This window comes from Perissodus microlepis, chromosome 20 (genome assembly GCF_051167445.1).
Source record: "Perissodus microlepis isolate ML-2025 ecotype Zambia chromosome 20, ASM5116744v1, whole genome shotgun sequence".
NCBI classification, from domain to species: Eukaryota; Metazoa; Chordata; class Actinopteri; order Cichliformes; family Cichlidae; genus Perissodus; species Perissodus microlepis.
The window spans coordinates 30413142-30440288 of NC_140480.1; the positions used below are offsets into that span (position 1 = coordinate 30413142).

General features: G+C 39.8%; 3 protein-coding genes across 5 annotated transcripts; 1 reads left to right on the forward strand and 2 right to left on the reverse strand.

The window, feature by feature from the left end:
* Positions 1 to 3: 3 nt before the first annotated feature.
* Positions 4 to 8042, reverse strand: LOC146364865 (V-type proton ATPase subunit S1-like). 3 transcript variants are annotated; one of them, XM_084915966.1, is made up of 11 exons: positions 7745 to 8042; positions 5513 to 7022; positions 4395 to 4515; positions 3489 to 3563; positions 3200 to 3393; positions 3071 to 3108; positions 2846 to 2931; positions 2522 to 2748; positions 2365 to 2400; positions 1057 to 1294; positions 4 to 949 (listed from the first exon to the last, which is right to left on the reverse strand). In XM_084915966.1, exons 2-11 carry the CDS (start codon positions 5629 to 5631, stop codon positions 737 to 739), a joined length of 1347 nt encoding a protein of 448 aa, XP_084772092.1. In that variant the 5' UTR covers positions 5632 to 7022; positions 7745 to 8042; the 3' UTR covers positions 4 to 736. The 3 variants fall into 3 exon arrangements, with proteins under 3 accessions (XP_084772092.1, XP_084772091.1, XP_084772090.1); XM_084915965.1 differs by having other exon boundaries at positions 7589 to 8042; XM_084915964.1 differs by lacking the exon at positions 7745 to 8042 and adding an exon at positions 7121 to 7206.
* LOC146364866 (rab GDP dissociation inhibitor alpha) lies at positions 7278 to 15650 on the forward strand. The gene is made up of 11 exons (XM_084915967.1): positions 7278 to 7548; positions 8518 to 8625; positions 8804 to 8903; positions 9651 to 9785; positions 9871 to 10069; positions 10249 to 10380; positions 10483 to 10582; positions 10728 to 10899; positions 11550 to 11694; positions 11817 to 11871; positions 12867 to 15650. The coding sequence occupies exons 1-11, from the start codon at positions 7504 to 7506 to the stop codon at positions 13017 to 13019; spliced, it is 1344 nt and encodes a 447-aa protein (XP_084772093.1). The 5' UTR covers positions 7278 to 7503; the 3' UTR covers positions 13020 to 15650.
* On the reverse strand, positions 15282 to 26836 carry itih6 (inter-alpha-trypsin inhibitor heavy chain family member 6). Its single transcript, XM_084915971.1, has 17 exons — positions 26662 to 26836; positions 25918 to 25953; positions 24987 to 25141; positions 23235 to 23345; positions 22834 to 23084; positions 22445 to 22614; positions 22229 to 22345; positions 21931 to 22102; positions 20232 to 21806; positions 20053 to 20085; positions 18769 to 18786; positions 18610 to 18657; positions 18499 to 18519; positions 18317 to 18412; positions 18113 to 18226; positions 17648 to 18031; positions 15282 to 16491 (listed from the first exon to the last, which is right to left on the reverse strand). The coding sequence occupies exons 1-17, from the start codon at positions 26764 to 26766 to the stop codon at positions 16229 to 16231; spliced, it is 3669 nt and encodes a 1222-aa protein (XP_084772097.1). The 5' UTR covers positions 26767 to 26836; the 3' UTR covers positions 15282 to 16228.
* Between the last annotated feature and the right edge of the window lie 311 nt (positions 26837 to 27147).

A 27147-nucleotide genomic window follows, 5' to 3' on the forward strand; every position in this document is an offset into this window, starting at 1 on the left:
GAATTACTTAGGAATTTATAGATTTATTTGCAATTAAACAAATCATATTGTACTTCATTGCAAATGCACATCAATATTTTTTTTTGAAAACAAGGCACTGTTATTAAAATAGCTGATAACCCAGAAGCAAAGGGTAAACCTTAAAGGCAAATGAAGTCCTTTTATACAAATTAATTATTTACCAAGAAAACATTGGATATCAGTGTTGCCATTTAAGCCATGACAAGTGGCCACAGAACTGAATCCAAGGTATGTTATTGGGAAAAACAGCAGCACTACACAACACATCACAAATGATCATTTATATACACAGGCACTTCTTTCATTAACAGTAGTTTTTAAATTACAGTTAGGCCGGGGAAATTAAAATAAAAAATTAAGAACTGAGGTCTGAAACGGTCCTACAGCATTTAGCGATCACATTCATGTTGGCAAGGAAGTCATTCCATGATATGTGTGCAAATTATTTTAGTAAAAATACTAGCTGTATCTGGCACACACTCTAAAATAATAGTCATTAAAAATACACTCTGGAACCTGTAAAATATGGCAATATGATGTGGAATGTGCCAAAATAACTGTGGAAGGACTCAAAAGAAACATACATTAAAGAAAAAGACCCAAAAACACAAAAGCTAGAAGGCAAAGGGATACTTTCTTTGATCAACAAAGGGGCACTCAAAAACTGAGGAGTGGATGTTCTTACTTTTTTTTTTTTTTTTAGTAAAAAAGTGATTTACTCTGACTGAGGCACTGAAATTGATGGGCCTTTGGGGTCATCGAACCGATCCATGGTGTTAATCTGCATGATCATGTGCAGACCGTACACTAAAATTAGCAGCGTAAGGAGCACAGTCACCAGTCCCATCCAAATTGCTGGGGTGAAGAAGCTTGCACAGTCACTGGCGTAGGAGAAGTTTGTGCTGTTGGCCAACCCAAAGCCCTGAATCTGTATAAAAAACAGAAAACAATTATTTAAGAAACCCTTCATCAACACACCTCTTCATGCATTGGTGTTTGACTTTAAAATGAGCAAATGCGGCACTATATTTGTACCTGGAAGTCGATAAAATTTAGCTTCCATTCAGATGAATTTCTGTCTGTTGTGTTTGTGCGGAGCAGGGCATCTCCGAAGTTGGCGACAGACTGGCAATGAAAGGAATACTCTGCGGGAGCATAGATGTCACGGCTCGCGATGTAAGATGCACTGAGGTTAGCGTACTGCAGCTCAACTGCATCCAGGGAGAACCATTCTCGTGCAGAGACAGAATAGAAACGCTTGCTCATTGAAAAACTGGAGATCAGCAAGAAAAGGATGGTCAGAAAGCGTATCAGTGTAAAAAGCACAATCACTGTTTAACTATTCTTTCCAAACTAGTTGTTCTAAACTCTTACATATCCGTGAAGGATTTTAAAATAAACTGATGCTAGCAGTGATATTAAAAATATAGTATATTTTTTAAAAGTCTGAAACATTAAACATTACATGGAAATAATATCTCTACTGCAGAGATTGAGAAAGTTATTTTTGCCTTTTTAGAAAACAAGAAAACTTTGTTTTTGAAAAAGAGAATTGTCTTCAAATGGAAGCCGTGATTTCAGGAATTTCAACAAAATACTTCATTTTTTGAAATGCGTTCTTACTAAGAATTAAACAGGAAGATCCTATTTATCACTTAAACATAAACCCACATTAATTTAGCAACCCTATTTATAAAAAAGCCTCAAGATGATCATTTTATGAACTCTGTTGTGTGATAAGAAAGCTGTAAAAACATCAAATTGCTTAATACTTGCACAAAGGCTTGTGTAAGTTTCTATGTTGAAACTAGACAGAAAATAGTCCTTGAGCTAAAATGTCCATAGTGACAACCCCCACTGCTCACTGCTTCCAAGATGTGTGCAAAATAAAAATAACTAAAATGCATCAGCTACAAACAAAGTGAACCAAATGACCAGCTGTTGACTCCAAGATTTTAAATGTCAGGTAAATGTCATTTTGTGTTTCAATTGTAGAACAAAGTGATCTCTTAGAGAAAGCAAAGCAACAGAATGCCTCATTCATGCCAGCACTGTGCTGCACCCATTAGTACACACTGTCACTCACAAACTTCTTTTTAAACAGGGTGTGGGCAGAAGCAGCAGCGGCTCAGCTAGATTTAAAGCCACACACTGAAAGAACCGGTTTGGAAAAGCAGGGGTGTAGAGCGTGATATTTAAAGAGTAAATACAAATACATAGAAATACTATTGCTGTGGTACATTGAGCACAAAATTGAAAAGCACATCCTGGGGACATGTTAGAGTTATTAACTAATTGAAAAGGTACAATTTTGAATCTTTAATAAGCAACTTTTTGCCTTACCTTAATGTAAAGCCTGATTGGTAAGTAAGCACAAGCCTGAAATGAGAAAAAAATAAAACATGCAACTGATTATTTCTCTTTAAATAACAAAAACAAAAAAACATAAACTCATCACAGGCTGGATATTGCTTTGGGAAATAATGAAAGGCCACTTTACCGGGAGGTACTGCCATTGCACAGTGATCCAACAAAGGAAGGTACATCCTGAGCAAGGTCGATCCATGGTGAGCTCGGACCCAGTCTGACAGTGAGATTTTGAGCCCACAGCATTATGCAGGGACCACCAGATATATTAAACATGATGGGGGGCTTAACTTCAGATACAACTGCTTGTAGCAAGGACCGACCCACTGGCTGATCAGAAATCGGGGTTTCTGAAATCACCTGCAAAGTTATCAAAATGTTGTTCATTCTCAAAAAATACCCAAACATTGAGAATGTGTTATAATGTGGCACGTTTTGACTAATTTTAAAAACATACTCGTGATGGCTGGAATCCCGTGTATATTGCAGTGTATGGGATGTTTTTTGCTTTCATTGAACTCAGAACTTTTCCAATAATTTCATCTGTTGACAGCAAAATGCATTCAAATTATACACAAATCAAAATATAACATATAATGCTGACTACAATTATACATGTTTGTAATTGTAAACGTCATATACAGTTATAAATGTTTTTAATCCTCAGCACTTAAAAACATACCATTCTCATGTAGGACTTCCTTGCATGACTTCTGTAAGCTACAAAAGAACAAAAAGAATACACTTTAAGTATTAATTAAAAACAGATAACTGATTATTCAATATAACTTTGAACAAAACAAAATCTCACCTGCTACAATAAGGAAGATTGATGAGCAGGAGGTTGCTGACAGACGTTTTGATAGTCAGATGTGAGAGAGTGTCTGCATCGACGAGCACAGGCGAAACACCGAGCTTCTCCTGCAGCAGAGCTGCCATGTTAAAGGAACCAGACCACTCCAAGGCAGGCAGTGTCACTTTTGAGGCAGAAGACTGCATTGCATCCTGAAAAGGATCAAGTGGGCACAATTATCAGTCTCTGTTTGTCTAGGAAAAAACTATATTAATTTTGGACTAACATATAGGTTATAAAAACATACCTCAATGTTTTTAAAGGCACTATCCTCCTTATTCCCAAATACGCCACCAAAGACTGTGAAGTCATCTTTGCTTAACTAAATACAAAAAAGGAAATGTTTCTTGAATTCAGGAAGACTTAAATAACTAAAACATTTACCAGTCCCATTAACCCACGAGCAATTAATTTAGCAGCTAAATTGACTGAATGCCATTCATAATCAGACATTATTTTAACAGAATTCTTTTTTAATGGCTCAGTTTGTATTTATCATTCTTAAAAAAAAAAAAAAATACAGCCTGTACAAATTACATTAATTTGGACAAATATTATCTGCTACTTCTTCCATTTTCTTTGTTTCAGTAATACTAGGAAAAACTACATTTCAAATCTTAATGTCTGTTTGAGTGACTTGTTGTGTGTATGCATGACAGTATGCTAGCGTGCCAAAATATGAGTGAACTGGCGGCTCCACGATACCTCAATTGACAACAAACTGGAATGAAATCATTGTCACGTTCACGCTTTTCACACAAGCTACATCTAAAGGAATATCTTGTTTGTGCTTGTGTAGTTGATTAAAAGTTATAGAGGATTTACAATGACAATTTCATGACGATTACAATCACGATTAAAAATATCACATGGGAAAATATAAATATATGGCTCAGTCACAACACTGAGTGTTCACCACCACCACAAAAAAGACCCAATGTATCACAGAGGAACAGAGAAATGGGAAGTGATGCCAAAACTCACTGTCACACCACACTGTTGCAGTGTCACATGGGAATGCAGTACAACTACCCCATTTTGCACAACTTGCATATAAAATGACTAGCTTTCAAATCAACAAATGGTGAACAATTTAGTGACATAAACATATCCATTACAGAGCCAGAATCTAGTTTATGTGTCAGGTACTGACCTTGTCCTGCAAGAACAGCAGCACAGTGTGGGAGCCAGAGCTGAAGGCAGAGGTGAGGTAGGCACTCAGCTGCTCATAAGATGCTATATGACCAGCTGTAGGTGAGGCCAGTGGTGGCAAGCTAAACATAAAGAAAAAATAAATAAAGATGAATTGTGATATTAAGTGGTTCAGTTGCATTGACACATTTTTTGAAAATGCTGAAAATCCCAGCGGCTTTTATTATGAAGCACAGTACTTCATTTTTAAAAGAGACCCATTAGTCAATCAAATGAATCCTCTGAATAGGCCCCAACAAAACTGTGTTTCCTGTAAAGCTGGCATAACATACACATATAAGCAATGTCTAAATAACAACAACAAAAATAAAAATAACGAATCGGACATTCATCCTATCATCAAAGAAAACTATTTTGGTATATCAACTTTGCTTTGTCCTCCTGCTTAACACACCACCTCATACAGTAGTATACTTCCACATTTTAAACTCCTGTGTGCATCATCATAAGGAAGTGTAGTACCCTAGCAAAACTCACTGTCTGTAGTGTAAATGTGTTTGATCTTACAGCTTACTTTGCTTTTTGCAGATGAAGATCAACAACATCAGAATAAACATATCTACTAGTGCTAAAGAGCGTCAGGTTAGGGGTTAAATCAGGGAGACCCGTTACTTCTGTGGGTTATTTCAAAATTAAGAAATAAAAGGATGGCCATTATGAACAAATTGTAACAAAACGCACAAGCAAATCTCTACAATTTATGTGTAAATACTCCTCTATATATTTAGCATCTAGACTTTAAACGATTGGTGTTTGCTAGGTTTGCTGTAAATTTCTAAGTTAATTTGTAAATTTTTGTAGTAACCTGTAAATTGTAAATACTGTAAAACTTTTTCTGTCATTTAATGGTCGGGCATTGCACAGCTACAAGCATTTCACCCCCATGTCATACTGTGTATGGTTATGTGTGTGTGACAAATAAAATTTGAATTTGAATTTGAATAGGTTGGGCAGCAAAGTAGCTAGAAGAGTTAGCATTCGCGTTAGCATACAAGATAACTTTGCCGGTAGTTAAAGTGAGTTTTGCTGAATGAATAAGTAAGAAAAACTAAATATTACCGTTCACTGGACCACATAAGAAAAGGCACTTGAGACGTGGCGCTCCCCAAGGCGAAAAAAGGGGCGAAAAGTAGAATATAAACACCCATTAACCGAGTGCAGCTCCTCGAACCTGCCATTTTCGTTTAGACTTTTCCGTAACTCTATGCTCACGTGACCCACACCACCTGACAGTCATGTGCTGAAGAGATGACTTCCTGCTTATTTCATTCAGCCCGAACAGCCCGCAGCAGCTGCTGACACCAATGACACACTACAGCTTTGCTCTGCAAGAACAGTTGAACATTTCCAGGAGAGAAACCGCTACAGTACCACCAGCTGACCATCAGCACATTGCTTAGCAGAACAATTGATTCTTTAAAGTATGGTGTGCGTGTGTTTGTGTATACATGTGTGTGTGCGTTTAAACAAATACTGTAGTCTTCCATTATTACTTCATTTATATCCATATTTGATTTTTTTCACACTTTCATTTAGGGCGTAGACTAATTGTCCAAGATACTCTTAAGCGTTTAAGAGTTAAAGTGTTAAATTCCCTTTTTGTTTCATGTCCTAACAATTACAAATAAGTAATTAAGTAAATAATAAATAGATAAATAAATCAGTCTAAACATGTCTTTAATTGAAAAGCCACTCCTCAAAAAAAAACAAAAAAAACAACAACAATCCAACAACCCTCTATGAGCAAACACTTGGTGTCAATGGGAAGGAAAAACTCCCTTTAAACAGGAAGAAATCTCCAAGAGAACCAGGCTCAGAGAGGGGCAGCCCAATGGGTTGGGGTGATGGGAGAAAGCCAGGACAAACGATTCATTGTGGAAGAGAGCCAGAGATGAATAATTACTAATAATTAAATAAACAGTAGCCTAATAACAGTTACGTTAATGCTGTAGTTACTTATCATTTTACCTGTCCCAAAAAGCATAATTATGCTAACATCTTACCGCTGAACTCCTATGTGATATTATCAAATGTAAGGCATATATAAACCTCAACATCACGGTAACATAAAAGGGATAATATATGAATCATTCAGTGATCATGACTGCATAATTAACTCTGTATAACAAATACTTTTACTTTAGCTACTTGGGACTGTAGGTAGCGTTTCACAGCCAAAACGGACTACTTAAATAGGAATGTGACATTTACTTAAAAAAGAGGCCTAAATGCTTGTTTAGCTACTTTGCAGAAAGGTTATCCAAATCTTTTGCAGCACTGCTTTTCTTGTAACCCGTCTTTATTGGGAGACAGGGCTGCAGAAAAGACACTTTTCTTTAATAATATTCAAATCCGATCAAACATTACGACCCCCTGCCATACTCCTGGTCCCCCACCCCACACCCCTGTACCACCCCGTTAAAAAAAACAAGAAAGAAGAAAAGCTTGGAAACACCCCTGCTGTAAAGGCCTAGTGCGTGCGCTCAGTCAGTGAAAGCAACTCCCATCCACACAGCTGTAGCAGCGGAAGGATATCTCTGCCTTCATCCACGCAACGCTGCGCCTACAACTGGGAAGGAAAGATAGAATAAGAAATTAGAGAACACAAACATTGTGGTTTCAAAATGGCCAAAAACAAAAGCCAAACTCCACAACAGCACAGCCCACGTGCAAAATAAACTATCGCCAAAGCCGGCTCAAAGCGGCGTCTCTCGCTTTGCAGCTTGAGTCCATTGTGTGGCAGGATGGGAAATAGGGAAGGAGGATGCGCACTATTTGCCGACGCGCAGTGACATTGTTCTAGACTGCTCCACGATCAGGGCCATCTTTGGTCGTCCTCGCCGGTGACAGTGTGGACTGTGTATTCCATTGGTCATTTATACCCAATGATTAATAAATAATATTTTACTTTGAAGAGCAATTTAAAGGACCTGTGCAGAGACAGTGAGAGACAGTTACCCGGTTTGTGGACTAACCAATTTTATTTGCTTTCAATACCCTTCATTTCTCAAGGCAAAAAGAGGGCGAGACGGGAGAGGCGGTGAGACAACATGGATGAGGAATATGATGTGATCGTTTTGGGCACCGGACTCACAGTGAGTAGTCAAGCTTCGTTTTGAATGCACAGAAACACACCGAATTGATTCTGTCAGCTTCCCAAAGGATGGTTTTAGCCAGACCAGAGGCCCGCTATCCTCTATCCTAGCCAAAGAGTGGAAGCCCCTTGCATCCCGGCGTGCGTGTCACATTAGAAATTTATCACAAGAGATGCGCTTTGGAAATAAACCGCACCAGCTGATCTGCTTGTACACGACGAGAAGCAAATAGTTCCTCGACCGGGAGTTGTTTGCTTTCCAGAGTCACAGCCGGCTCAGTGTTGTGTTACACCCAGCAGCATCTTTTAGGCGTAACCCTACAGTGTGTCATGGTCCTCTTTGCATAGGCAGGCCTCCATCCTGAGGTTGGCGCAGGCCTGAGCTCCGGTTTATTAAATGACAGAGCTTTTCACTGCTGCCACTATCGCCGCACTTTCCTTTCACTCATCACACCCTCTGCGGCAGAAGTGCGCTTTCTGTGCTATTCTCCCAGCTCATTGCAGACACGGAAGCGGATATTCTGGTAGTTTTATAAATGGAATCAAATACAACGATGCATATCCACAGAATTTTTCTTTTTTATGTAATACATTTTTAATTACATTATTATTATTATTAGTATTAGTATTATTATTATCGTAGCTACGTTGTTAAGACGATACAATCACGCATGCGTACATCTTTTCCACTGTCCCCCGCATCCTTCTGTCAGAACCTCCTTACTTCCATTTACATTCAGTGTCTAAACTAAGCGGCGTGCCTATCTCTAATGATATGCTAAGGTCTAGACCAAAATACTAGAAACATTTCTCATCTTGACAACTTAAACTACACCCCTCAATGAATGATTCAACACATCTCTAAAACACTGGAGCCTTGACAGGAGAAGGATTTATTATAGGGCTGTTTTATACCTAAGAGTTATTGATGTGATTGATGTGTTGGATAAATAAATCCGTTTTCGTGCAGGAATGCATTCTGTCTGGGATCATGTCCGTGAATGGCAAGAAGGTTCTGCACATGGACCGAAACCCCTACTACGGTGGGGAGAGCTCTTCCATTACCCCTCTGGAGGAGGTAAGGACTTCTGGGATCTATAAAACCAATCAATAAACTTTTAATGTTTCTCAGTATATCTCATTTTACTTCCAGTCCCATCTGTCACCCTTTTACTGTCTTCATTTGCTAACTGCTTTATCATCTGTAAAGCCTCAGATTCGATGGGCCTCACAGGCTTTCCTTTCCTTTTCCACAGCTGTACAAGCGCTTCAGTCTGCCAGATACCCCACCTGAGTCAATGGGCAGAGGACGTGACTGGAACGTTGACCTCATACCCAAGTTTCTCATGGCCAACGGTTAGAATCCTGTTGCTAATTATATAAAGAAATGCCATAAAAGTTAGCATGTGATAAGTACACAGGAGCCAAAGGGCTTTTCAGACTATTCAACGGGGTAATTCTGGAGCTTAATACTGTAACTGCAAAATGCTTTAATTCTTCAAGGTTGGTCACACACTAACTGCTTGTTTAGGTGACTCTGGAGACCCGGCAATGTAACCTATTTAAGTGGCCAACACCTTTGCCAGCATTAATGCTTGTGGGTGGTGTTTTACCATGTCCTGGTGTTTTATAAGCAGTGCCATTCGTGACAGGAACAAATAAAATGCTGGGACTTTTTTCTCTCCTGGCCTTTAATCTTTGTTCCAATCAGTATTTTTTCAGTCCATGAAGTTTTTCCATTTTTTTGTACATTTCCTCATATTTATTTTAGTAATTTTCAAAATCCCCCACCAGGAATCTGATGACATTTCTGAGTTCTTACATTAAGGCGGTGGCTGTTGTCCTCTTAGTGATCCATTCAAAAACTAGGGTAAAAAAGTAGCTGGAAATGCATAGGAGGAATCGACCAGAGTAAGCAGGCGAAATACAATAGCTGTGGGATTTGTTAACGCGACATATAGTTATATTTCCTGTGAGGTGCACGTCATGTTACAGCATGTTATGTTGTAGGCTTTCAAGGGATTTGTGGTTATGTTGTATTTGTAGTGTGGATTTAACACAGAGCCTGTAAGATGTTGCGTGTGTTTGCCTCCCTGATTGCAGGTCAGCTTGTAAAGATGCTGCTATACACAGAAGTGACACGGTATCTGGACTTTAAAGTAGTGGAAGGCAGCTTTGTCTACAAAGGAGGAAAGATCTACAAGGTGCCATCAACTGAGACTGAGGCACTAGCTTCAAGTAAGTCATCTGAATGTTGTCTCATTACGTTTTGCACGCGATGACGTCGACAGTAGAGTGCTGAAACCTCGGTTTGAATTCACAGATCTGATGGGAATGTTTGAGAAGAGGAGGTTTCGAAAGTTTTTAGTCTTTGTGGCCAATTTTGATGAGAATGACCCCAAGACCTTTGAGGGCGTGGACCCTAAAACCACAACGATGAGGGACGTTTACAAGAAGTTTGACCTCGGTCAGGATGTCATTGACTTCACTGGCCACGCCCTGGCCCTCTACAGGACAGATGAGTAAGAACAACATCACCCATCATCAACCGTTTAATTGTTTATTTCTGCTTAATGTCACAGTTGCATGCTTTCAAATATGAGTCACAGATGTTCTTATCAGGGAATACCAAGGGTTTATTGTTATTATGTGCTTAAACAGATACCAATGGGGTTCTCACATTGCTTTTGCTCCACTTCAGCTATCTTGATGTTCCTTGTTTGGAGACGATCAACCGTATCAAACTCTACAGTGAATCACTGGCACGGTATGGCAAGAGCCCTTATCTCTACCCGCTCTATGGTCTGGGAGAACTGCCACAGGGCTTTGCCAGGTATTTTAACTTAAATTAAACTTCTGATATTTATGATGGAGTCTGTCATAACTATCAAAACCACTCCTCAAGTTAACGGATCATACTCGTTTGTAATCTTAGGTTGAGTGCAATCTATGGAGGAACCTACATGCTGAACAAACCTGTGGATGAGATCGTGATGGAAGGTGGTAAAGTGATTGGAGTAAAGTCTGAGGGCGAGGTAAAGAAGATTCTGCCTTATTGTCCACAGCTACACAAGTTCAACAGTATCATTACAAATTTTAAAGTGGTTACGCCTAAGGTTTATTCAGCCAAATACACTTAGCCAGCAGACTCACATCATTACTGTCTCGTTCCCACTGCAGGTGGCTCGTTGTAAGCAGCTCATTTGCGACCCTAGTTACATCCCAGACCGTGTCCGTAAAGCGGGTCAGGTGATCCGTGTGATCTGCATCCTCAGCCATCCCATCAAAAACACTAATGATGCCAACTCCTGTCAGATCATCATTCCTCAGAATCAGGTTAATCGCAACTCAGGTGAGCAATATTTTCTATATTCAATATTTCTGCTTTTTATTCTTCAAAGAAATGGTGCAGATTTAGTCCCCTACAGATTAAATTTAGCTTATTTTTTAACATCCCTAATCAATAAACATCAGACTCCATGTTAAATGTGACAAACTAGAAGTGGTCAGATCTGCAGTTGCCCTTAGCTCCACCGTGCCTTTTAGCACCTTTCTGCTAATTGTTTCAGTTGAACTGTTTTGATTTACTATCACCGTTACTCACCTGATTTAAACAGTAAAGTTGGAAAAAATAAAAGAAGGAAGGAAAATAAGCACTATAGACAACTTGCTTGACAAGAAGAAGAAGAAAGACAATTTAAAAAAGTAACTTGTGCATATGCTGGAGCAACCCTGAGATTTTTTTTGTTAAAAAGTTATGGAAACAAAAGCAAAGCTAAAGGAAATGAGATATGAGACACACAGCAGGTGGCTAGAAACATGACTCCAGATGAATGCTTATATAAACAGGCAACTGTTTACTCAACTGGGAAGATAACGTGTCAGTGTGTATACAGCTCGTTCCTGCTGCCTCCAAGTGGACAAAAACGTCAATTAATCCAGCTTGAAGTTAACTCTTGATTTTACCATCTCTTCCTGTTAACTCCTTTGTCTGTTCTTTAGACATCTATGTGTGCATGATCTCCTATGCTCACAACGTGGCGGCCCAGGGGAAGTACATCGCTATTGTCAGCACCACAGTGGAGACCAGTGAACCTGAGAATGAAATTGAGCCAGCTCTGGAGCTGCTGGAGCCCATCGACCAAAAGTGAGTCCCACATTTTACTTCTTGCTTATTCAAATTCATGTATGTTTATAGTTACATGAGGGGGGGGGGGGGGGGGGGGGTTGTATATATAACTGGGATAAATCACATTTTTTTCCCCACAGGTTTGTGGCTATTAGCGACCTTTATGAGCCCACAGATGATGGTACTGAGAGCCAGGTGAGACATTTTTTCCAAGGGTAACATCCAGAAAAAATATTGTATTTTACAATATAACAAATTAATACGCTGCCACAACTAATACGGCTGTGTTGAAGGGTCAGTTGACCACTTTGTTGCAAAGAAATGTTGTACTAGATAGGTAATTATCATTCTATCATAGACTGTGCATAGAAGATGGCTGTAGTGATGATCTAGTGATGTCACTTGTATTGTGATCTCCTTTTTGGAAGCTTCAATTTTATGGGCAACAGCTGGCCCGCTTGGTTATTTTGGACCCAGAAATGGATGAGAGTTTGCATTCCTTTCAAGTTAACAAGTTTGGTTAGCAAGAGGCACCCTTAAACTGTATGAGTACATAAAATAGATGCAGACACCTGCTAATTAGTGCTAAGATCCATACAGAATGGTAGAATTCACTCACCAGATGCATAGCGCTTTTAATACAGTTAAATGCAAGATATTTGACAGTTAATTGTTTTAAAAATAGCCCAAAAGACCTTAAATAAAGCCCAGATTTGTTTCTGCTCTAAAATGTTAGCATAGGAGGCTGTGGGGATTGACTCACTTTTGAAGCCAGCTTGTATGTGCATGTGAGGCGTTTAGGTGCCAGCTTGAAATTTTAGCTGCAAGCATCAGACTGCTCTAAACAATCAGATTCAGAGTTTTTTTTCCCCTCTTGCCTCTGTATGATGTCACTATGAGTGGATATCCCTAATATGTTCATATTAGACACAGAGCTGTGTTGTGTTTAAACCCTCTGTTTTCAGTCATTTACAAAGCTTTGTTAGGAGATGGGAGATAGATCTGCTTGTTTCAAACAGATGAACTGTGCGGGTGCACAGAGGCCTGGTATGACAATAAATAAGGATCATGCAAAGCTACTTTTGTAGATTTTTGAATAAAAATGTGAAGCTGGAAATGAGCACTGCAGCCTCACAGACCTGTTAGCAATACTGTAAAATCTAAGTCTTGTTATTGAACTTTTTCCTCAGATCTTCGCATCAAGGTCCTACGATGCCACCACTCACTTCGAGACCACTTGCAATGACATCAAGGACATCTACAAACGTACGACCGGGAGCGACTTTGACTTTGAAAACATGAAACGCAAACAGAATGATGTGTTTGGGGAGGATGAGCAGTGAGCTAGAGAGGGGGGGCTTCTGAGAGAGGGCAAGGCTGGGAAAGGAGGTGGATGCAAAACTGGAGGCAACGGGGCTTTCGGTAGAGGGCCGGGGCTGCCTAAACAGTGCTTTAAAAGCAAAATGGGTAAAATGTGAGAGTGGTGGAGAGGGTGTGCGTCTGAGCTTCTGAGCCCGTCTTCAGCCGTTTGCCTCCACCTCCTCGCGTCGCTCTCTCTCGCCCTCTCTTGGCACGCATTCAGACACATAAATGCTCACAGACACACACATACACGCTTTTCAAATGCTCACATTCCCTTTCTCTGTCACTGAAAAGCAGGGTTGATATGGTTTTTCATTCCATTGTAGAATTTACAGTATAATCATGTCTTAACTATTATCATTAGAGGTGAATTTATTACTTGTTGTTGGCAATTTCCAAAGCATTTCATTCCTCCTGTAACATCTTTCTCCTCATATCAGAGGTTGGGTCGATGGAAGGTTGATGGCACCGAGAGGTCTCAACAGATAGCTCTGACATGAGAGATGTGTAACGGCTTAGTGTAGAATCCTCTGGAAGGGTCACCTCCAGTGGACGTGCATGCATCTTTTACACACAGTAGTATTGTACATAGATTCAAATGACACTGCGGTATGAAGGCTGGACCATTCCACGCATCACTCCTGTCAACCCTGCTTTCACTTTTCTCTTACTTGGTCTTTTACCTGTGTTTCTTCAATAGATGCCGCTCATTTTGGCAAAATCTGTTGGTCGGGCAAAAACAGAAAAAACAAAACAAAAAAATGTGATGAAAAGTTACATATAAATGGGCTGTTCTGTCAGCTGATAGTGCTCACTTTGCAATGCTGTTGTGTTTCCTGTGCTAGCAGGCAAGCTAATCAGTGGCTACTAACTGTCAACCCTTCCCTCCTGAAAAAGAAAAACACAAAAAAAGTTTCTTTGTTTGTGTGATGTCACTTTTGAATTTGAATAGTTTACTTTCTAACATTTTAAATTATTGAAGAGTTTTATTTCTATATGCTTGGTGCACATTTCACTGGCTGAAGTTATGAAGTTTACAGAGCAGAGGATGAAACCGTGGTCTTCGAGTTGAACATTTACAAGAAAAAGGGAACATTGGGGCAAAAAGGCATGGTGAGGATTTGTCTTGTGTTAGGTGAGGGTTTCTGTGAAGAGATCTGGAAGATTTTTGAAATGGTGAAGGATAAGAATGTATGTGAGGAGATTGTTGTCTTGGCGAAGTTTCACTTGCGGGGGAAGAGAGTGAAGACTGAAATTTCGGCTCTCAGTGGAAGCACCAGATTGTGTCTTGGTTGTTTCAACCCTTGTGTTTGTCATTGAGATAAGTCATTACCCTTGGGATTAAAACTCAGAAAAAAATTGTAGTGTGACATAGAGGGAAAAGCAAGAAATTTTCAAAAGACTGTAGCATAGCATAAGTATGAAACCACAGTTCCAAGTGCCGCCCCATGAGAGTGAACCAAGATGCTTTTATTTGGTTGTAGCCTTAATTTTGGGTCTAATTCAAATGTTTGGACCCATTCAAAACATTGACTGCTTTGTTTTTACTAACATGTAGTGGGAGGCCAGTCTTGTGCCAAAACTGGTGATTCTGTTATTGGCAAAGCTTGCAGACATTAAAAGTTTGTGGTGTGTGTTGTTCTGCAGAGCTGGCTGAACACTATAGAGAGGATGCTGTTTCCTACCGAGTCAGAGGTGTTATTGTACACCTGAGACAGTTCCTCATATCTCTGCAGTGCACACTCGCAGTCAGATTGATCTGTGGCTTGGCTCGTTATGGATCAAAACAAACGCGAGATGCTACGATCCATTTTACTTTACTGAAAACTGAAGCGGTTCCATTTCACTTTATCCACCGCGACCAACCCCTTGACAACTCTAAACAAAGTTATCGCGTCTGGGGTGTTGACGTGTCTTATCTTTGAGCTCTATTTATTTGAATTATGCTGACGTATCGTGGAAGGGTTTACGTCAAATGCTGAATATGCTATGCTAATAGTTTACGTTCTGATGATAAAATGGATTTGAAACGTTATGCACACCGATTTCTTTTGTTTGTTTATTTGCTGTGTCATGTGTTATGTTTACCTAATTTAGTGATCATTCCAGTGTTGCATCAGGATTTAATGATTTTTAGCATTCCTAAGAAACAGGTTTTGATGGAGGGACAACAGCAGCAGTCAGTCATAGATCTGGAGTCAAAGTCGATACAGCTGTGTGTTCGCACTGTGCGTCATTTAACATTGTGTGTGCTCTTCATCCTGGAAACACATTATCTGGTGATAACTGGAATACTGTTTACTTCTTGAACATAGATATATCTGAAGCCCCCCACCCACCCTTCCTCAGCATCAGATACTAATCTCTTTTTTTATTTATTGAAAACAAAAGCCTCATGTGTGGTTGTACTGTTTAGTATGGCCTTTGAAAACCACTATTGACAAATATCCCTTGAAATTGACAAAAGAAATAGACTGAGTAGTAGAAAACTTACTGTCCTTGTTTGATCACTAGTATGTGAACAATGCCTAATGTCTTGTGTAACAAATAAAACGAATTAAACTATGAATGAAATGACAGAAAAATAAAAAGCACATGGCAAACCTGGAAAAGACTGATTTGTGTTGCTTATTAAAGATGCAATGCTGACACGGGAAGTTTATCTATACACACATACATACATTAATGTTTTATATACACTTGTACTAAAAATACAACTTATTGAATTACACTATGATTACAAGTAATTCTGAAAGATAGCTTTTGACTATCAAAAATTCAATCATAAAATATAAGAATAATCTGATAAACAACTTGTAAACAGGGTTGTTTTGCAAGACATTTTGGAGCATGCGCAAACTGCTGCAGCAACCATTGGATATTTTGTAGTTGCCATGCGACCAGGAGTACATTGCGTCTCTGTCATAGATACGAAGCTTGAATCTGGTTCAAATTCAGTGGTGGAGATGGAACAGGGGCACCATTCAATCCTTTGCTGTATTTACTTCTTTATAGGAAACTTTTCTTTGCAGTCTGTAATCTGTCCCACTCTTCCAGAATACCATTCAGGCAATTAACCCAGTTGGATCCCAGCTTTGGTTCATCCTTTTGTGATAACCTATCCACATTACCTGCTGTGACTTGAGCTGTGCAGCAAACAGACAACATGGTGGAAATGACTCGGCTAGAATTACACACGATTCACCACGTAGCTCTCATACGAATGACCAAGTAGTCTCTCTATCTCTGTCTTGGGCACCACCCAGCAGCTGCTTCGGTGGCGTTTTTGCACCGAGTCCTTCAGCGTCTTGTCTTGCAGGGTAACTGGCATTTGCTCTGATCGCCACCTCAGGATCCCCCTGGCCAGAATTTGTTCCTTTTTAACTCGATGAAGACCTTCATCCACGTGGTCTTTCACCACTGTTATATTAATGTCAGCGCGTTGAAACTGGCCTGCAGATGGATAAAGGACAGAAATGATGAGAAGTAACAACTTAAACTCACTTCCTGTATTCATCTATAAATTTGAGGTATCCGATTATCATTTTTTGACACTTGATATATGGCTTGAGTAAATAAGCACGTTTGATTGCTCTATTTATCATTTACATTTAACACTAAGATCATAGACTGTACATAAAAGATGGAAAGTGTCTTTGAGTCTAAAAAGTAAGGCCTCCTGTAGTGTGCTACATTCTTTTGTTAAAAATTTTAAAATCCATGTGTACAAGAGATTGTTTACATAATGCTTGTTTGGTATATTACAAAACAGTCATCATCACATCAAGTACTAGAGTTGGCCTACTTTGTGGTTGACAAGTCAATACTGTATGAATATGCAGCAGCCCCCATTTACACTGTCAGGTCCACTACATTATTAATGATGCATCTTAAGTCAAAAAACTATGATGACGAAATGCTTTAAATGGTAAAATAGTCAAATAAAATAGTAAAACTGGTCAACAACAGGCTTCAAAGTAATGGTAATAGTGGCCACATAATCTTTTATATAGAGTCTATGATTAAGCAAAGAGACATACTAACCCCAAATCCCATTAGCTCCTTAGACTACCTTAACCTGGATGACTGAGAACCTACGCTGACACTTACAGTTGCGATGGGATTTAAACATTTGTAGCATTCGTTAGCTGATGTTTAGGTTGGCAATGGTAGAAATTAGAAAGGTTGTACATTAAACTGTTGACAGTGAGGTTTGCAGGTTTTTTTTTCTAGTAATCAGATGAGGAAAGAGATATTGATCCTGAATATTTTTGTTTATCTGCAATTTATTTTTTTATTACATTCAAGGGAACTATTGGCTGAGATGAAACATCTTCCAGAAAACTAAAGAAGTCCAATCGTCTTCTTTTTTTAAGCTAGTAAGACTGAATACAACAACTCGCTTTCTATAACTGATATCACATCTAAAGAAATGAAAATTTAACGTTGTGGCCAGCTTTCTTTTAAACCACTGGACACAATAGCCAACAGTGTAGTATTTAAAATGGTTTTATAAGTGGGAGCTTTTATCTGCAATTAAGTATTTTATGCCATATGTACCAAAACAAAACAACATATTCATTTTCAGTGGAAGCTTCAGTGTACTCACCCAAAAGGCCTTGGGTGGAGTCAGAAAGCCCTCGCCCATCTGTGATGTAAAAACCCAGGTGAGCCAACTGCAGGTAGCTTGGATGTTTATAATGATGGAACAGGACCAGGAACTGCACGCCCTCTGCCAGCTCGATCCAGCAGCTCTGGTGGTTGTCCACAGTAACAGTCACGCCTTGCCTCGTCACTGATCCCTGCTGATTGATGGGAAGCGTATCCCGCCCTTCACCTTCCACGACTACAGCATCCAGCGTGAGTGTGATCATGATGTCACCAGAGTTGCCCGTGACCACGGAGATTGTGAGCTGGTCAAAGTAGTTTCGCAAACGGTCTTCAACCTCATCTTTGGAGGGAGCCCCCATTAGGTGGCCATCTACAATGATATCTTGAAGAGAAAGGAGACATATGTAGACGTTTAAACACCAAAATTACAGTGTCAGATTACAGATCTTATTGCTCTGCATACTTCTCTCTGGGTCTTCCAGCAGTCTGAGGACATCATTAGCCCTGCCATCTACTGTGAAACACAGGTTTTGGTGAAGCTTTGCTAGCTGGACCACAAAATGAGGATCTCCATCAACTGCAAAAGATAATATTTAGTATAAACATTAACTACTGAAATTACTTTAAGGGCATACTAAAGAGAAAATAAATAAAATGTTGACTCAACCTGATGAGGAGAATCCCCTGATGGCTCCCATTTTGGGTTGAGGCTCTAAAAACACAAGACATTCAGCTAAAGGACAATCCTCCTCACTCCCAAGCACTGAAACCAATGACAGGACTGTATTGCAAGCAGCATCTTTACAGTTAATGACTTTATATGCAGCTTTTGCGTTCTCAAATACTCACCAAAAGTGTCAGTAATATACCCTGAAAATAAGTCAGACATGTATTGTAAAGAAACATTTCAGGTCGTAAGTGAGAGTAGAGTATTGCTTCCAATATACATTGAAAACTTACAGTTATCTTGATCATCATCGTAATCATATTCATAGGTTGCATCATAGTCTGAGAAATGGAAACAATGTATGAAAAGCAGGTTCACTTCACACTGTACTGCTCACCAAAGGAGCTGATTTTAGAAATAACAGAATATAATGATTTAATCATGATGCTTACCTTTCACCAGGTCAATATCTATTTAATAGAAAAGAGATGCAAATTATTACTGATTTATATTCTTCTCCTGTGCTGCATATGACAAGTTGTCATGGTGTATTTTAACAGCTAGATAATGTTACTGAATCTAAGAACTGTGTTTAAGAAGGATTCTCAGGTGCATTGATCTGACAGCTATAGGTACAGTATTTTAAAATGCAAATTTATCATTTTAAAATATATATAACACAATTTTGAAAAGCATTTGATTAATTTCCTCTTATGCTGTTTTTATAGTTTTATAGTTTTATTCTGTTTTATTTACTGCTATATTGTTTTATATTTCCATTTCCTGTGTTGTAAAGCACTTTGTGATTATTTTATGTGTGAAAAGTGCTATATAAATAAATTTTACTTACTTACTTATAATTATAAAATATGTTGTCTTTGCTTCAACACTGAAAATAAAACATTTCTTTAATTCTTTAAAGTGAACATTTCCACCAGAGAATAATTTCCCCTCCAATGTTGTCAGATGCTTTAATTTCCAGAGACAATTTTATGAAGGGGAACTATTATGCTCAATTGTCACTTTCTATTTTTTTTCATCCTATTTGTCCATCCCTCCTTCTTTGTCTTTGGATGAACTCTGTCAAAGTGAGGCATTTTCTTATTTTTCAAAATTTCCTGCTTACAAAAATACAGGAAAAATGTACAGCAACACAACAACATCTGCTGAGTTCTTCAGTGACCTGCAGTAAGCTGAGCTTCCTTTGCCATACTGAACCAGGAAATTGGTCCTGGTATGAAATAAAGATACCCAAAGAGTGATCAGGATGTCAGCATTTAGCATATCTGACCACTACAGTATGTTCACTATGTACAAGAGTTTCATTTTGTGCATCATAGTTTTTTTTTAAATTAAACTTGTCCATAATCTCGAGTGTGTCCTAACTTTTTAGTCCTGCCCACTTGCAGTGAAGCCTTCTGTTTGTGAGGTGCTGCCAGTCAAAGGGTGTATTAACTGATTTCAGATGGCAGATAAATTAAAGAGCTTTGTCAAGGTCCAGTATAAGATGAACAGGAATTATTCTAAACTTAGACTTATGCTAACCTACTCCAGAATCCAAGAATAAAAGTACAGGGCACTACAATAGGTCCCCTTTAAGTAAATTATATTCTAGTATATGATATAACTATTACTACTAGCTCCAGTATAAACAGGTACAAATATATACAAATATATACAAATAGCGCTTTGACTAACAAAGCGTTTGTTATTATAGAGTGGAAATCCAGTTTTACCTCGTCTTTGAATTTGAATGGAAGAAGAGACATCTAGTGGAGAGACAAAAAACAGTTCAATAAATGATAAACAAACAGTCAACTCCTCATCATCCACCTTATAACTTCCAGGTTGCAAAAAAAGACTTTGACTGTGAATTAGGCTCAGCACACAACAGATGAGATGAGGTGTAACCTACCCAGAAGCTGTGCTGCCTCCCACAGTTGTTCCCCGTCTGTTACACCAGGCATGGGAGCAAAGGTAGCTGACACTAGGGTGGCAATCCTCAGGTCTGTGTCAACATTTGATTTTGTGTTGTTGTTTTCCACTGCTGGAGCTGGAGCTGGTGTGGGAGAGGTTAGTGTAGATGACAAGTGAGTGAGGGAAGGAGTGCTTTCGGGCAGGTGAGCATATGGAGCAGACGAGGTGCTGTTCTCTGCTCTTAGAGTCACTTTGACAGGAGGGAGAGCTGTCCGTGCTGTACTGGGTAGGGGGGCAGGGTTAGTTCTGACTGAACTTAGTGGTGGTGAGAGACTGCTGGTGAATGTCAGCATAGGGGTGGTTGTGGGAGTATTTGGTTTCTTGGCATTGGGCAGGGGAGTGGAGACCTTTCCAGGTGCAGGAGGTGGTGCTGTTTTTAAAATCTTTAGCAGAGAAGTGGGTATCTTTCCAGCTGGAGGAGGAGGAGACGTTTTCAGGCCATTATGGGAAGGAGTGAGCTTTTTAGCAGAGAATGGTGCAGGGGCTGTTTTCATAGAGCTCGGACTTGAGGTTGTAGCTGCTTTTTTGGATGATGTAACCACTGATGTTTTGGGGGGTTTTAGGGTATTTGGAGGTGACTTAGGCAGGCCTGGATTTAACTTCTTATGCTTAGGGTTAGGTGGTGAGCCGGACTTCTTTGCTACACCAGCAGCTGACATTTTGGTTGTAGCTGTAGTTGTTGCTGTTGTGGTTATAGTGGCAACTGTGGTGGGTTCTGGAGTGGTTGGACTTTGAGTTGCTTCATCTTCATCTGGCTTAACTACAACTAAAGAAGTGACTGGTGTAACAAAGTTATATTTGAGGGAGAGGTTGGTTGCTTTATCTGTTAGCAACTTTTGAGTTGCAGGATCAGTAGAATTCAGCTTAGCCAGTAGAAGCTCTTTGATAGTGAAATATGCCCAGAGGCGATGAACAAAGCTGGATATCCCTTCTAAATCTCCCGAACACTCTAGTGAAGCTGTAGTCCCATTTTCTTGGGAAATAAACACGTCGTTCTCCAGCTTCATTTGCTGCTTTGAATCTATAGCTGAGACTAGTACCTTTAAATCTTTGACCCCGGTCTTAACTCTCCCAGTCACAACCAACTCAGATCCTTGGAAGTAGTTTGGAAAAAGGGAGCGGGTGACATCAAATGCTTGATCATCCAGATAAGACAGCTGTATGTCTGATAACAAAGGGCTAGCTACTTCATCATAGAAGCCCTTAAGCTGCAAGGCTGCATCTGCATCTTCATACACCATCCTGGCTACACCTCGGTTTTCCAGAGCCAGGCGTTTGAGAAGCAGGAAGTCTGCATCATCTCCAAAGGCAAGGCCAAACAGAGAGGCCGAGCCAAAAGCCTTCTTGGCATTACTGAGGATAGTCTCACTGGATGTGACTCCAATGGTTGCTTCCCCATCAGTGAGGAAAATCACCAGAGGAACACGATGAGATGAGGTGCGTCTGGAAGGGCCAGAGGATGGAGGATTGACAAGCTGGGCAGCTGAGAGCAGAGCTGCATTAATATTGGTCCCTGACACAAAGGAGTGGAAAAAGGAGAGAATTACTGTTGAAGGCACAAGTTTAACAATCAGCTGATGCAATGATTCAAATTGTCTACAGTGCAGCAGTTCAGTCAGTATCAGTTTTGGACTCACATCCTTCTGCTATAATCCTCTTCACAAACTCTTTGGCTTCCCATACATTCTGCCGAGTTGCCCGCACCGTTTTGCCTTTTTTCCAAGTGTGAACCTTGTCCGAGAAGGTGATGATGTTGAAGTGGTCTCCCTCTCTAAGGTCCCCAAGGATGGTGCTCATAGCTTGCTTTGTCTACTGACAGAAATTCTTGGAATTATTTACAGAAAACCGACGTTGCTGTCATATGTGAGCAAGTTTCTTCATCTTAAGACACTTAATACAGCTCTAGCTATCCAAATGAGCCTTTGTCCACTTTACCTGCTTTATCTTATTGCCTATCATTGAGCTGCTGACATCAATGACAAATATAACATCCTTAGGAACCACAGGAAGTCCCCTAGGTGCAAAGTAATGCACAAAGTAGCCATCATACACCTGACAGTGAGTGAGAAAAGAGATTGTTAAAAGCAACCTTTGCTTCTATCGGTATTACATGTTTATAGTATGACAAAGTCAGGAATGAAAGGTGCTGACCTGAACATCACCTATGAGGTCTTTTAGATCCACATCATATTGGATGATGAAATCAGCATTAAGACCATTGGAAGAAATGCTTTTCTGTTGATTTAGAGTCGGAGTGTAGCGGACTCGAGCACACTCGGGACTCTGCTCGACATGAGTAGAGGCAGGGGCATCGGTATTAGCTGTAGGAAACATGCCATGAGGTTGGACTCAAAACCAATAGAAGATAATTTACAAAATTTCCATCAAAGTAAGTAGACTTATTTGCATTTTTCTCACCAACCATTTAACAATATACAATCCCTGTGTGGTATGAAATTACAGCCAGCAAAAACAAGACATTATGTTAAGTCAAATAATGCACATGTAAATATTCTAATGGCTAATCGTTCAGATTTTACCTTGAGCTGGGGTGTTGGTGACCGCTCGGCTTGTCCTAAGAGGAAGGACCTTAAGAAAACTGATGCCTGTCCTCTCTCTTATGCAGACATCTAATGTGAGGTTCTGGACAAGCTGACCGGGCCTCAGACCCAGAGTGAGCTCATAGCGGCCGAGCCGACGCTGTAACAGCTCCTCGTACGTCAGGAAGAAGGACACCCTAGCCCCTGATGGCACACTCACTGCAACACGAAACTTCTCAATTTCCCTCTCTCTGCAAAACCACAAATGTAACATTTGCAAAGTTGTATTTCTGTAAATGTAGTATGATACTGCAAACATGAAAAAACTACCCCCAAAACAAAACATAATATTCTGCAGTTATCAAAGGTGGTAAAAAGTTCCAATTTTCCCTAAGACTGACTTGGTAGCGACAAGTCCTGCTGTTTTTCCTTGCTTCTTAGCTGTGTCGTAAATTTTCCTGGCAGCAGCCCTTTCCTTCACCTGGGCCACATACACCTTGCCGCTGGAAGTGCTGATGGGAAAAGGAAAGAAGAAATACCTCTCTGTGTGACACACACGGGGATGTTAAACATGATTTGTTTTACTTTACACATCGTATTTCCACAGAAATTACAAAGCTGCCACACAAACTTGTATACATATTGAGTTCATACAACATGAAAAGGAGGTGAGGGTTATAAACAGGAAGAGTGGAAAAGAGTAATTTCCATGTAAAAATAACAATAATGGAGCGAGAGAGCTCACGAGCTGATGATCCTCCAGGGGAGTGCCACTGTGTGCTACACCCAGCTAAATCCCAACCAAAACCAGCGCTCAAAAATGAGATTAAATTCACACAGTGCACTTTCTAGGCATCGTGACCACTGCTGGCACGTGACAAGGTGCTAAATTAAGGTCAGGTCCACAGAACAAATATATCCAAAGGGAAAAAACATCAAGGGCTAACTAAAATAAACCCGCAGCCTTGAAGCAGGTCTTGTTTGAAAAGCAGAGCAGAATGGCATGAGGGAGCAGAGTGGAAAATGAAGGTGCTTATATTTATATGTGTGGCTGGCTGAGAGGGTGAAGGAACGGCTGTACGTCAGTGATCTACACATAGAGTTCTTAGTGTTGGAAGCCGAAATGCCAAAGAACTAACGCAATATATATACCACAACCTTTTTCCTCTGGGTATTTAGTGACATACAGGCAGTCTTATGAGTTCTGAATGTCTGTGTGAAAACATTTATGAATGCATGCAAGTCTGTGTGTGACAAGGAGTGAGAGAGAAATGTCAAGAATTATGGGTGCATGAAGCTGTACAAGCTCCAAACTCACACATACTTAAAAAATTCAAGTCTAAATCCTCCTGTGTACACACACACACAAACACATGGACAGCTGATGTAAGTGTGTGTCTATGCAGCATATCTGAACTGGCAAGGCGCCTTAGTAAACTGTGTGGGGGAGAAAGGGGAACTGGGCAAACTCCTATTAACTTTTGGACTTGGGTTTACAAAGCTTGGCATTCATGTACCCTCAGGTTCCTCCTCCTCCTGACCTGCTTCCGCTCCCAAATTCAACTCCGGGATTGCTGTTTGGCCTGCAGTGTTGACTTATTTGTCTTGTTTATATTTAGCATTTTTAAAGGAGAGCGGTTTTGAAACCTCTCAGTCATAAAATTATGCATCTACTCCAGACCAGAATTCTAGTTTCCTACAGCATAAATGATCTACACGTACTAATTTCTACTAATTTGTCTCAAGTTTTACTTTATGATTCAGGCCACCAATGAAAACGATTACTTTTGTTCATTTCAATTTATGTTATTTCTCAATTGTGAGATACTCTACATATTTATATTGATACTGCTTTTTTTCTATTATTTGTATCTTCTCTTCTCACTGTATAGCAGATAAAAAGTGTTTTTTTCTTGCCCACTTTATAATGTGGGACTTAGTAGCTATGCGTTATTATATTTTAATCAATATATAGTAAACACTACTGGAAGACAGTTATTCAAAAGAGTGAGACACGGATTGGGTGATGTTTCAGGCTTTTAAAGTAACAACAAACAAGTAGAGAAGAAGAAAAGGAAACAGAAAGAACACAGGCACACTAACAAAGAAATGATACCATAGGTAGCAGACTTGATAATACTGGGCTGACTTACATGGTGAAGTTAGAGATGAAAGCAGAGGAGGGCAGGTCCACCTCAAAGGCAGCCTCCTTAGTTATTGGGAGCTGGTTCCACACTGAACTCTGGACTGTAGTAACAGCATAGCGGGACACCACTGAACACTTAACAAGGTAGTCTGTCACCTTCAGCTGGAGACATAAAAAATAAGTGAATAACTTAAAGGTTGGAGAAGAAAGCATCAAACTGATGGATTTACAGGAGATTCTCGTCACATAGGAACAAAGCCCTGTTTTACTGTAAAAATACAAGACGTCAATCAAATCAACTGACTGCAAAAATAGAAACAAAAATAAATAAATTACAGTTTACTGTAGATTTGCCACCTGTATGAATCTTTCCCAGTTGCCACATTTACATTGATGCCAATGTTCAGATCTAGCTATAACAGCGAGCCATGCATATGAACTTACTGCCAATGTGGTGTCCTTGTTTTTCTTTTTTTTTAATATTACTGATTCTCCTGCATCAAGCCAGTGAAACAACACAAAGCAGTTCCCTGCAGGGTGTCTGTGCCCTCCTGTTGTTTACTTAGGGACTGCTGGCGCCTACTGAGACCAATCTGGTTAATGCTGGCCGCATTAGTGCAGGACAAGGCGACAGGCAGGGGGCAGAGACAGCCACATCAGGCTTCCACCTCAGTGGTATTTAGGAAAGCTGTGGTTTGCCCAAGAATTACTGTATGTTACCAGGGAACTGCTACAGACTGAAGTAACCTGAAGGAAAAATCCCACAGTGGAGTTACTGAAGATATCCTGAGAGGCAGTGGTGGTTGTTTCCCCTGACTGTGAAGCTTGTTGTGCAGTTCAGGTTGTGCAACCAACAGAACAGAATAAAATCTGCACAGCTGTTAGAGCCACAGAACAGCCATTACTTAGCACTAATACAAAAAAATGCACAGACTTACCACTGGTTTTGTTGGTTTGCTTTGACGTTTTGCTCTCTGGAAAAGAAACAAGGCACCACATAAAAAACAAAAAACAAACCACACTGGTATTTTAAGTGCATTTAGGAAATGGCACATTTTGTAAGTGTAACAAGAGATTCTTGGTTCAATAATTTGTCCAAAATGTCCCATTTTTGAATCAATCTGTACAATCTTTCTGTGTGAGGGTTGGGTCAAGATTGAGTGTCATAACAGTTTGAATCAAAGTCATTCATGAATGGAGGGGAAGTGGAACTGGAAATAAATGCTTTCACTGTATGCAGGCCCGGGCCAGGGTTGCACGGTTCGGTGTCCAATGTTAATTCAATACACTAGTCATTGCTGTGTCAATACATTACCAAATATCCTGTGTATTGGTGCGAAGTTAGCATAAACAAATAGTAAGTGTGGAAACCCCCTAAAGAGAAAGTTACGCAACATTAATTATACGGGTTATAGAAAAATAGGACTATATAATAAGATCTTTTTTGGTAATCTTATTATATAGCCCTCCATTGTGCAAACTTTCACTTTAGGAAATATAGCTTTAATAAATTTTAAATATTTCGCAAAGAGTTGACTGAGATTTACTGGATTTAAATGAATGTTTTTGCGTTTAAAATGCATTAAATTTAAAGCTCTGCGTCATTAATATTGTCATAATGCAATAGGGATGATATTTCAGAAAGCAGTATTAACTGTGTAATAAAAAAACCAAAATCTTACCTGTAAATTAATATTCGTGCTAACTTTTGCATCATAATCCTCTGATAATCCCTCTCGCATGTACAAAGTGAAGAAGACTAGAACACAGGGAACCTTTAAAAACATTTTGCCCTTAATAATTTGGACTTGGTGCTGAAAAATAAGGAAATCGTCCAGTGGTCTCACGCTGACTGAAGCAAGCAGAGCACACGCCTAATTTTTACACTTTTTGCAGTGGGCAGTCCACCCCCTCTCTCGCGTCACCTAAACTGCGGCTTTGATATTGACATAAAAATACATTCAGAAAGGAGCCAAACATCCGTGAGGTGTTGTGGAAGAAAAAATGCCAAAGAGAGTGAAGTTCATTTAGAAACCTGCACGAGTTTTCACGGAAAAGGAGGAGGCCGCTTCCAGCATGCATTCATATATACTGGAAACTTTGGGGACTTAACGAGAACTTCAGGAAAACACCAAAACAGTCTCCCCTCCCCAGCTTCTCCGTAACAG

Excerpts from the sequence above, each read along its gene's own strand:
- LOC146364865 (XM_084915966.1), bottom strand. The coding sequence starts at position 5,631 with ATGGCAGGTTCGAGGAGCTGCACTCGGTTAATGGGTGTTTATATTCTA. Across the intron at positions 3,394-3,488 it reads GTGCCTTTAAAAACATTGAG|GATGCAATGCAGTCTTCTGC; the intron begins GTATGTTTTTAT and ends GATCCTTTTCAG. Across the intron at positions 1,295-2,364 it reads CAATCAGGCTTTACATTAAG|TTTTTCAATGAGCAAGCGTT; the intron begins GTAAGGCAAAAA and ends GCTGATCTCCAG.
- LOC146364866 (XM_084915967.1), top strand. The coding sequence starts at position 7,504 with ATGGATGAGGAATATGATGTGATCGTTTTGGGCACCGGACTCACA. Across the intron at positions 9,786-9,870 it reads GACTGAGGCACTAGCTTCAA|ATCTGATGGGAATGTTTGAG; the intron begins GTAAGTCATCTG and ends TTGAATTCACAG. Across the intron at positions 11,695-11,816 it reads CTGGAGCCCATCGACCAAAA|GTTTGTGGCTATTAGCGACC; the intron begins GTGAGTCCCACA and ends TTTTCCCCACAG.
- itih6 (XM_084915971.1), bottom strand. The coding sequence starts at position 26,766 with ATGTTTTTAAAGGTTCCCTGTGTTCTAGTCTTCTTCACTTTGTACATG. Across the intron at positions 23,346-24,986 it reads TTCATCTCTAACTTCACCAT|CACTTCCAGCGGCAAGGTGT; the intron begins GTAAGTCAGCCC and ends TTTTCCCATCAG. Across the intron at positions 18,520-18,609 it reads CGATGATGATCAAGATAACT|GGTATATTACTGACACTTTT; the intron begins GTAAGTTTTCAA and ends ACTTATTTTCAG.